An 11354-nucleotide genomic window follows, 5' to 3' on the forward strand; every position below is an offset into this window, starting at 1 on the left:
TGTGTTTTTGTTCATGATTCAGTCTTATTTGTGTGCTTATTTTTTAACTGAGTTTATGTGTCGCAATCATTATGATAAATTTCGGTACATTTCTAAGTTAATTATGTCGCAATTGTTATGTAATTCGGTTCATTTCTAAGTTAATTGTGTTGCAATAATTATATAATTTCAGTTCATTTCTGAGTGAATTAAGGTGCATTTGAACTCGTTGTTATGCACAATTCAAAACTTTTTCCTCATCTTTTACTGTAATAAAAGCAGCAATAAACGAAGGAAGAGAAGGAGGAGGAGGAGGAGGAACGCGAAGAAAAAAAAGATGATGATGACAATGATAAAGTAGTGCGTGAATATAAATAATTTGGTTGAAAGAATGATGTGTGTGCGTGTAATCATGCTTTTTTTAAAGAGAGTAATTTTTGTTAGTATTAAATCTATTTGATTGAATTTTGATAACAATATTGTTTGGATGCGTAACAAATTTGATAAATGAGTAAGGCAGGGCAAAATCTTTTTACAAACAGACCAATTTCTTAAGAGTTAAAAGATTGACCATCGATAATAGAAAATCTCCTAAAATTATCTATCTAACACGAAAATGCTAAAGGATATATTAAAGTAATGAAAACTTTGAATTATATACTAATGTATTAATAATTTAATGATCTTATAAATTTTATTTTGATAATATGTTAAAATTAAATTCTATATAACTAAAAATAGGCTAATATATAAATATTAGAAATTAAATTTAATCTAGTCCAGCTTCAAATTTTAGTTTAAAATATTCTTATCCTGCACTTTAAAAACTATATATCATGACTCTAAACAACAACAACCACAACAATAATAATAAATCCTTTGATATGAAACGAACATTTAAAAAATAAATATAAATATAAATAAATAAAGGACCTACTAGCTGCTGGGATTCATAGTGATTCCACACTCTCAACAAAATAGTGATTAAAATTACTGTGTTTTAAATGTTACATGGCCCACGGCTAGCTGTTCGTTTACCATCCTGATGTCTAATACTTGTTCGTCTATGCTGTCACATAGACACCATAGTTATTATTTTTCTACTTTGCTGTATGTCAAGAATTTACTCAAGCAAGTACTAATGCCCCACATGGTGGTTCAAGCTATTACATGCTTTGTAATTAGAGATAGGGACGAATTCACCTCACAAAGTTTGAATGATGCATTGAAGTGGATCATTAACTATATGGGGACAAACCCTGCCAAGATCGTATACAAGCATATGATATACCTTTTTTTTGGCTTCACGACTTGAGTAACCATGCCCATGACGAAGATCGAAACTTTGGACATTCAATATTTGCTTAACGAATGATAAACCACCATGTTGAACCACACTTTGGTACTAATACTAATTCTTTTTTGGTTCAAAGGAAGAATTAAAATATACCCAAAGTAAGTACTAGGTCACACAGTTAATGTTAACTCTTAATTTAACTTAAATTATGATAATTTAACTAGCTAATTAACTAAAGTATAACTCTTTTTGTAATTTATAAAAATTACTAGAAAAAATACATTTTATAATTTTAACCATATAATAAAAAAATCTTCAAAAAAATAAAAAGAACAAATAAAATTTTTGGTGACTCTTTACTACACTTTTTGCATTAGATGATTTATCATTCAATATTATTAATTAACTTTTTTTATATGTTCATATCTATCAATTATTCTTCATACTCAGTTTTTCACTAAACTCCCCGAGACACGGGGATCCCTGCGGGGACTGTCTCGAATATGGATCCGACTGTGGGGAATTTTTTTCGCAGAGATGAGAATGGGAGACAAAATTCTCCCGAGGCAAGTGCGGGGATCCCCGCCCCGTCCCCGCTATTTCCCGAAATTTATAAATTTACTGAATTATCCTTAATAGTTTATTTCTCATATATGTTTTTTAATCATTTCTCTCACACACACACATATATAGAAACCCAAAACTCCTAATCTTCATTTTCATAACCCTTCTTCAATTAAGAGATTCCTAACGCTGTTCATACTCCATCAAACCTCTCTGCAGCCACCCCCTCGCCACTCTCCCTTCTCATCGCATCGACACACCTCCCCGTGCCATCATCCTCACCACGTCGTGCTTTCTATTTGCGGCGTTTCTTTTCGTAACTCTGCCATCGTGTCCATTCTCCTCTCTGATGCTGCATCTCTCACCTCGTCTACTGCTTTGTCCTTTGACTCGTCGTTGCATCCCCCATTGCGTCATTTCGAAAAAAGTCACCATCGTGTCATTTAGACTTTTGTATAAAATCTTGCATTTTTTGTATATGATGAATACTTGCAGCTCTAATCATATAAAAATTAATAATTAGTTAGAACTATCAGATTGATGGGGAATGGGGTCTCCACGGAGAATGGGGCTCCGTGGAGAATGAAGAGGGTGAGCAATATTCCCCCACGGCGGGGAATGGGAACGAAAATGGGGAGCAAATCTAAGGACAGGGATGGGGAGTAGGGAGGCATCCCTCGTCCCCGCCCTGCCCCGTTGACATCCCTAAGCACCTACCATATATACAAGGAGAAAGTTGATCACTATCATCTCCTTTTCCTTTCTTTAACCCCTTTGATTTTCATGTAGTATTATATATGTACCAGTGTTTTAAGATAGCGGCCATGGCTGTATGGCGTGGCAGGATTTGGCCTCACTGCCATACATAGGCCACCGCGACGTGGTTTTCACGGCGGGGCAAAAGCTGGCCGCAATTGCGGGGGCGCCATGACGGACCGCCATGAAAATGGCGAAAATGGCGGGTTTTTTTCGGATTTTTCAAAAAAATCCGAGGATAATTGGGTAAATTAGCAAAACCCTAAATGATACATGTAACCTAGTTCAGCCGTTACAATTCAAAAATGACTCTCTCTCTGAACGTCCAAAATGGCTCTCTATCTCTATTCTCTTTCTCTCTTCTCTTTGCCTCCTGTCGCCGCCGATCTTCGCCACTTCCTGTCGCCGTTCATCACCGCCCATCGCCACCGCCAGTCGCCGTTCATCGCCACCCATCGCCGCTGGTGGTCACCGCCGCTCATCACCACAGTTTCCTCTTTTTCTGGTTCATAGAAGTTACAGTACATACATTCCTTTTTTTTCATTCAGTTCACTCCACTATCTCCTTCTCTTCCCTCATAAACCTCTCTTCCTCCAATTTTTTTTCTTTCAATTCAGTTCACCATGTCAACTTCTAGACCAGCTCGTAATTCTAATGCCCCAAGAAAATATCAATGACACCATATGTAATTTTTGTGAAAAAAAATTGAGAGGAGGAATTACACGGGCAAAGGAGCACTTAATGATTAAGCCTGGGAATGTTGCTGGATGTAAAATAGTCCCAAAGAATGTTATTACTGAATTATGGGAGTTTTACAATCAGAAAAAAAATAGAGGAAGACAAAGTTCTACACCGGCAAACACTGAGGAACATAGTGTCAATGCTAGGGAGCTTAATTTAGATGGTTTGGATTGTCAGAGAAAGATGCTCAAGGAATTGATGAAATTCCAAATCCAACTCTAATGGCAGCAGCTAGAGGGGGTGCAAGTTCTATGAGAGGTCCAATAGATTTGTTTGTGAAAAGACCTAAAACTGCCATTGCAAGAAACAAAAAAGGAGAAATTGAAGCAACAAAATATCAATAAAGCATCTAATAAGGAAGCGGTTCATAGAGTTCATCGATACATAGCCCGGTGGTTCTACCAAGCTGGGATTCCATTGAATCTAGTGAGGTTGAAAAGTTTTCAAGAAATAGTGTGGGTTGTTAGAAGCTTTGGTCCTAATTTACCTGCTCCCACTTATCATGCTCTAAGGGTTACATTCCTTAATGAGGAGTTAGAATACACCAAAGACTTGTTGAAGGATCATAAGGAACAATGAAAAAAGTATGGCTGCTTTATTACGTCAGATGCTTGGACGGATAAAAGACAACGGAGCATTATCAATTTTTTTGTAAACTCTCCTGCTGGGACAATATTTTTGAAGTTTATTGATGCCTTTGATTATGTGAAGACGGGTGAAAAAATGTTTGAGCTTCTTGATGGTATTGTTGAGGAAATTGGGGAGCAAAACGTTGTTCAGGTTGTAACTGACAACGGGAGCAACTATGTTCTAGCCGGTAAGTTGCTGATGGAGAAAAGACCGAATTTGTTTTAGACCCCGTGTGCTGCCCATTGTTTAGATTTGATGCTTGAAGACATTGGGAAGATACTATTAATCCAAAAAATCATAAAAAGTGCCATTTCTTTGGTTAGCTTCACTTATAGCCACTCTAGCACTTTATCCATGTTGAGATACTTCACAAATGGCAAAGAATTGGTGAGGCATGCAGTCGCCCGATTTTTCACTTCATTTCTCTCTTTGGAAAGCCTTTATGAGGAGAAAGAAAATTTAAGAAGAATGTTCACTTCGGATGAGTGAGTAAGAAATAAGTTGTCAAGGAATGTAAAGGAGAGGGAGGCAACAAAGATTGTTATTAGGCCCTCCTTTTGGAATCATGTCAAGTACACTCTTAAGATTATGGGTCCTCTTATTCAGGTGCTTCGACTTGTTGATGGGGAGAAGAAGCCACCAATGGATTATATATATGAAGCAATAGAGAAGGTAAAGGAATGAATCATGAAAATATTTTTAATAATGTGAACAAATATTCTGAAGTTTTTAAAATCATTGACAACAGATGGAATTACCAACTTCATCGTCTGTTGCATGCAGCTGGTCATTTTCTGAATTCGGAGTTGTTTTATGATAATCCTTGCATTAAGTTGGATTTAGAAGTTACAAAGGGGTGGTTTGAATGTATCACTAGATTGGTGCCAAGTATAGCAGTGCAAGAGAAGATATTGGATAAGCAAGCACCATATAAGGCCGGACAAGATTAATCCTCCGATGCATTATTAACTTGGTTAGAGTGTTAATTAAATTCTTAGACATTTATTTTAATTTCATAGCATTTTGGTGGCGGACATACGGGCATGAAACTCCAAACATGCGAGACCTTGCTATCAAGATTTTGAGCTTGACTTGTAGTGCTTCAGGATGTGAGCACAATTGGAGTATTTTTGAGCATGTAAAATATCAATTAAACTCGTTACAATTTAGAAGTAATAAACTTTCAAACTCCATAGCTACTTAGATTATATTTAATGCTTTTGCAAATTCATACTAAAAGAAGAAATAGGCTTGATCATGAAAGGATGAAAAGTTTGGTATTTATAAAATATAACCAATAGATCGAAAGGTACAACCTTAAAGATGAAGTTGACCTTATTACACTCAATGATATTGATGAGTGTAATGAGTGACTTGTTGGAGAACTTGGGACTACCACCTTTCAAAGCGATGATAATGTGAAAGATGATGCTGATTTGGTTTATGAAGGTGACAACACTTTGAGCTGGAACCTTGTGTTTGAAGCAATGGAGGGACATGAGCTTACGGCAAATACCAGGAGAAGACAACAGAATAGAAAAAGGAAAGAACCTACAGCTCCAAAGGGTGGATCAAGTGGGTTTAAGGCCTCCAAAAAAGGAAAGGCAATAATTGTGGAAGAGGAAAAACCAAAATTTGAAGATTTAGAAGATTCCGAAAATGAAAAAGAGGAGATTCAATTTAATGATACTGAATCAGATGATGATGAGGGAGTAGAGGGGTACGATAATAATCGTGTTAATTTGGATGAAGTTGATGAGAGCTAGAATTTAGATGGTTTATTTTATCATTTGTTAGTTTAAAGACATGATGAGACAATAGCTTTGGTCTTTCTTTTAAGTTTTTAGTTTTTATGTTCTATGTCTTATGTTTATTTGATTATTTCCTATATTTACTATTATATTTGCTGCATTAATTGAATGTTTTATGACTAGAAAAATAATTATATATATTAGATTTTATAATTTATTATATTTGCAATTTTTCTGCATATATATAATCCTTCCCCTCTCTCTCTATTTTTTTTTTTGTTGCCCACGATATTTTTCAATCCAATAGATTAAGGACTAATTCATTGCAAATCTAAACTTTATTTAAGAGTCTGCCACTAACTAATAGATTGTTACATACACAAGCCGGAAAAATTTTTATGTATGGTGATTTTTATAATTTGATAATTTTTTTGGGTCAAACATGAGTTAGTCTTGAATCTACGTTCCTCTTAGCACGGCCCATTTTCTACCCCAGCACCAACCAAATATGAAGATCTATAAAAGACCAAAAAATAAAAGAACTATATGGTTCTCAACATTATGGGAAGGCTTTGGAAAATGAGGAGATTTTAGTGTTGTAGATAACAGAAACGATTTACACAACTAAACGACTAATAACTCCCCTTAAAAATATTAAATTGTATTTATTTGTTAAATACGTGAAAAATAATTGTCCACTAACATAAATTGTAATCACATTGCCATGCTTCAAAATTTTTTATGTTTAAGAATCATTTTCAGGAGATATTTGAGAGAGAAGATGGAAGTCAAATACACAATTCTGGGAGATATTTTATGGAGCATTCGAATTGTTCATTTTGCATGAGATATTGTTGAGAAATCCAATTAACGGATTCCGCCACCAAATCTTTGCATATAACTTAGATTGTTTTAATGAGAGCAAAGAACCTGATAATTCCTTTAACTCCTTATACATGTTACCATGCATACAGGCTTATATAGAAAACTTAGACATGATTGATCCCTGCAGCACCTTAATCAAGCTCTAACAGTATTTGCTATTTCTTAAACTTAAGTGTAACAAGTTCTTGTTGATTATCAAAAAAGAGATCACATGAATAATTAGTAAATCAAACTAAATTAATGTCGACCCTTCATCTTGAATCAAAATAAGAAAAATTACTTGGCAAATTTCATCTTTCCTTGACACAAGGTGAAACAATTCTGCGTTTCACAAACCAAAGATGTGAGTTTTTGCCACAAACTCCAAGAACTAGTAATTTTAATCCTAAGGTTAATACTAACAACTCAATGTGAGTTCTGAATTCTCCCTAACAATTCACAGCAGCTGATCAGCTGATGTTTAAAAAATGGGTAATGGGTAATTCACGTGCCGGATAAGGAACATGGCGCTATGTACTATGTAAGATCACATGAACAAAGAAGGCTACATGGACTGGAGAATAATATGCAAATAAGACTTCTAAAATGAAGCATTGTAATCACTGGATGACAACTGGACTATAGAGAGAGAATAATATGAAGATGAGCTTAATGTGGCAAAAGCAGTTTGCAATATATCACAAATGTCTTGGAGTTCAGGTGGAGCCCTTGGTGATACATCAGGGGAGGAGAAGATTAAAATGAATAAAATAAGCTCTGAAGATGTATGAACGAAGTTTAGCATGGCCGGTGATGCAAAAGCCAGAGCTAGATATGATAAGTAGGTTAGGTAGAGTCTGTTAACTTGCAACCGGTGGAGAAACCAGAATAACTTAAACGCAGCTTTAGTAGGTGCTCCTCAAACTGAAGTGATCCTAATGGCATTCTAAGTGTCAGTGTAGAAGATAAGGTCATGGAAATCAAAAAAGAATAGATGACCATTACAAATGTAATGGGGAAATGAGCTAGGAGTGAATTAGGAATATGGTCAATGAGATATTGATACTAATAATGGTCTTGAAACTTATGCCTATACAACATGGGAAAATAAATAAATTAAATAAAAATCAGTTACAAAGACAAGCTCACTAACTACTTGGACGCTGATGCAGTGTTTGGGAGCCAACAATACCATGAAATGAGATGACTAAAAATGTTACAAGAAGGAGAGGCAAGGGAAATAGCATAAGGATGGATGCCACCATCTGTTTGGTTATGCAACAAAGGATTGAACTTTGGAGGGTAAAAAGAAGTTGAGTTTTGAGTGGCAAGGGAAGAACACCATGACCGACCATCCAATGCCATTTAAATCCCTTTCTCTATGGCTTCCAAGACCAAACACACTTTAAGTGCATTTGAGGCTTCAAAGACACAAATTGTTCCTGATTCACATATCAGATGGCATGAAAAGACTTGGTGCTGAACAGAGTCAAGAGCAAACCATTTTATAGATTCTATTTAGAGCACACTAGTAACAGGCATCTAGCAGCAAGTTTCAATATTTAACATAATATAAAATTATCCTAGAAGGAAAAATTGTTAGGAACACATTCTTCAGAGGTAACTTCTATTGGAGTTTCTCTCATAACATGAGTCTTCAACAACAAGCTTAAACATCATATCCAACAGACAGGGCAAATGAGAGACTATACGAATGGCAATCACCTGCGGACAGGTGGTACACCCCTTCCAGGTGCAGCTCCACGGCCAGCAGCCTGAGCCTACATAAGCAACAATTTTCAGTTACACCGCATGTATTAAATCAACAAGCCCTTCAACTACAACAATTTAGAATAAATAACGGAATACAATAGAATGTGATAGTAATATATGGGGTGAAATAAAACAAAAATACAGAATGTAATAGATTCTCCATTCCATTGTTAGAATATCACAAGATAAAGTATGGAGAAATCCAATTGCCATACAATGGAAAAGGGGGGACCAAGAATGTCTCTAAATTATATGGTCTCAATCTACCTTCCATTCGATTCCATTAAAATTGGAGGGAAGATAAAAAGGATTGTATTCAATATCATTCTATCCTATCCTATCCTATCCTAATTTTAAAATATACAAACAATGAGACCTAACACCATTCACCCCATACCATTTTAATCCCATAACTTTCCCTCTATCCAAAGCATAGCAAGAGAGTGAGATCTATAAAAAGGAAAAGGAAAAATACCTTTGCTCGCATTGCAACTGCTCTGCCTCTACCAACACCCAGAGATGCACCCTTGCCCTACATGAGATTCAAAGGTGTAAAATGCCAATAACAACAAACAAAGTATTCAATCAAAACACAAAAATAAAATGTACCTTAATTCTTGCATCCAAGCGCTTAAACATTGGAGCATTTTTAAGCATGTCTGGTATGACCATAAACCTGCCCCCCAAAAAATCATAGCCTTAGTTCAAAAAATAGAATTACCATATCATTCAAACAAGCAGCAACATATAGTAGATTCAATCCATCCAATATCCATACCTAACTTTGCTTCCTCGAATAAACACATGCTCAAGTTGCGATGTCCTTCCATCCTGAAGCAGATCAAAGAAAACATCAGCCAAAAATTCAGCAACAACTCACATTACGAAGCACATATTATTTAAAATATTTGCAATAACACTAAAAATTTCTTCAAATAAGTTTGTAACGGAGCATAAGATTATTGATTCGAAAAAAAATAGCGATGTTGGGGGAAAATGGTGAACCTTCGCAGTGTATGTGATACTCTCGAGTTGGCAGTTCCAGTTGTCCTCACACTCAATCATGCTGCCACGGTAGAGTTCTCCGCTTTTGAGCTCAACGGTGACAACGTGACCCGAAGCCTCGTGAAGAAGCTTCACTGGAATTCCCAAGCTTCTACTCATCTTCTTCTTCTCTCTTTCAACGAAAAACCCTAGGTAATGTACTTGATGACCCTGTGCAAAATAATTATAAACAACTACGCAAATTCAAAATATACAAAGAGGAGAAGGCGGCAAGAGGAGGATGCGAAGCTGCTTCGCGGTGGTGTCAGTGAGAAGCGAGAAGAATTGAAGAACGAAGACGAAGAGAGTAGAGAGAAATTCAGCCAGTTAGGGTTTCGGATTTCCTTTTGGGCTTTAGGGTTTTTGTTTTGACCCAAAACGAACTCCGTCGTCCCGATGCAAAATATATTGGGTGTTTTTGTCATGAAATATATTGGGTTGAACCATCTTGTTTCAATTGTTCTGGTAATTAACCGAATTGGGCTCAGGTTCTTATCAAACTGGTTTGACCATCAGCTCCGGTCCAATTTCTAGAGCTATATTAACTTAACGTAACAAGTTACAAGTTAATCATGACCAAAAACAAGTAACAAGTTAACCAACGACCAAAAACACCTAGGACCACAAAAAACCACAACAAGTTAACAAATTATCTGACCCAAAAAAAAAATATTAACAATAATGAGTAATATATAATTATAATCAACTGAAGTGATGAACGAAATCCAAATTCCAATTCGACTTGTTTAATATATGAGTTTAAGTTTAGGTTCACATTCAACTTTTTAGACTCCTAAATAAATTTATCGAGTTATTAACGAACTGAGTTCGGGTCCGTTCATGAATCAACCTGAGTTACTCTTAAACTTGGTATGAAGAAGCAGAACCACCAAAATTTGGGGTCAAACAATCAAAAAAGTTCCTCACGTGGGTGGTTTTATTTGCAACAATAGAACTTCTTAAAAAGGATGGAGTCAGTTTTTTACCCCCAAGAGAGAAATGATTTTCATTAACAAAATGTACAAGTACATTTTATTAATCATAGATAGAAATAGAAAAAAATGAATCAGGCATTATACATAAGCCCAAATCAATTAGTTCGATGGCACAATGCCACAATAATATCTCTACTTTTTTTTTATCAAAAAAATGGAGCTTAATGTGACTCAAAATTTCAGTGGCACGAGAAAAACAACAAATTTCATAAATCCTCTTAGCAGTTAGCACCAACAGGCAACAAGGAAAATAGTGAAATAGATAAGATAAAATAAAATTTTCATAAAATGTTGGTGCAGACGTGCAGTGGGCCAACTGCAGCTAATTAAAACACATGTTGAGGAGTGAGGAGGACCACTGAATCTAATAGCCGTAAGCAACTCAAGAGTCACATTCTAATCAACCGATGCAATGATCCTTCAACAATTGCTGTGTTTGATTGGGAACTCACGCATTAACAATTTGTTGGCTCCTGAAGGAAACAACATGTTTTGATTTGCAAAGTTCCAAGTTGCAATTGATGCCTTCGTCTCTGCCTTTGGAAGTTTTTTCACATTTCGGCCACTGAAATATCTTTTGCCAGTTAGACTTAATATATATAGCGTTTGTTGATTTATGACCTTGACTGCGAGTAAAGATTTAATGTAACAAAAAAATATACTACTTACATAAATTTCAGTTACACATTGAATACACTATTAAAATAATATTTAAAAATTCTGATACCGACAGAAATACACTAACAATAAAATAACTAATAGAATGAATAACATGACAAAACTTTTTTTTTTTTTGGAATAATGGAGCTCAACATTAACATGAGAAACAGTGATGGATCCAATAAACTTTGTTAATAAAAACAAAATATATATAATATAATAATAATTTTTATAATAAAAATATTATGTTATATAAAAATTAGTTATTAAATTATTTATTAATTATTATATATTTTTAT

The 11354-nt window shown here is 35.2% G+C and overlaps 1 protein-coding gene across 1 annotated transcript; it reads right to left on the minus strand.

Moving 5' to 3' along the window:
* Positions 1-8063: 8063 nt before the first annotated feature.
* On the minus strand, positions 8064-9774 carry LOC107474992 (small nuclear ribonucleoprotein SmD3b). Its single transcript, XM_016094632.3, has 5 exons — positions 9362-9774; positions 9135-9187; positions 8966-9032; positions 8832-8888; positions 8064-8364 (listed from the first exon to the last, which is right to left on the minus strand). The coding sequence occupies exons 1-5, from the start codon at positions 9518-9520 to the stop codon at positions 8305-8307; spliced, it is 396 nt and encodes a 131-aa protein (XP_015950118.1). The 5' UTR covers positions 9521-9774; the 3' UTR covers positions 8064-8304.
* Positions 9775-11354: the final 1580 nt, after the last annotated feature.

The sequence above is a fragment of the Arachis duranensis genome, chromosome 2 (assembly GCF_000817695.3).
Source record: "Arachis duranensis cultivar V14167 chromosome 2, aradu.V14167.gnm2.J7QH, whole genome shotgun sequence".
Classification (NCBI taxonomy): domain Eukaryota; kingdom Viridiplantae; phylum Streptophyta; class Magnoliopsida; order Fabales; family Fabaceae; genus Arachis; species Arachis duranensis.

Bases quoted from the DNA above. Each gene is read 5' to 3' on its own strand.
- LOC107474992 (XM_016094632.3), bottom strand. From the start codon at position 9,520: ATGAGTAGAAGCTTGGGAATTCCAGTGAAGCTTCTTCACGAGGCTTCG. The intron at 9,188-9,361 runs GTTCACCATTTT...GATCTGCTTCAG, and splicing joins GTATCACATACACTGCGAAG to GATGGAAGGACATCGCAACT. The intron at 8,889-8,965 runs GTACATTTTATT...AATCTCATGTAG, and splicing joins GCTTGGATGCAAGAATTAAG to GGCAAGGGTGCATCTCTGGG.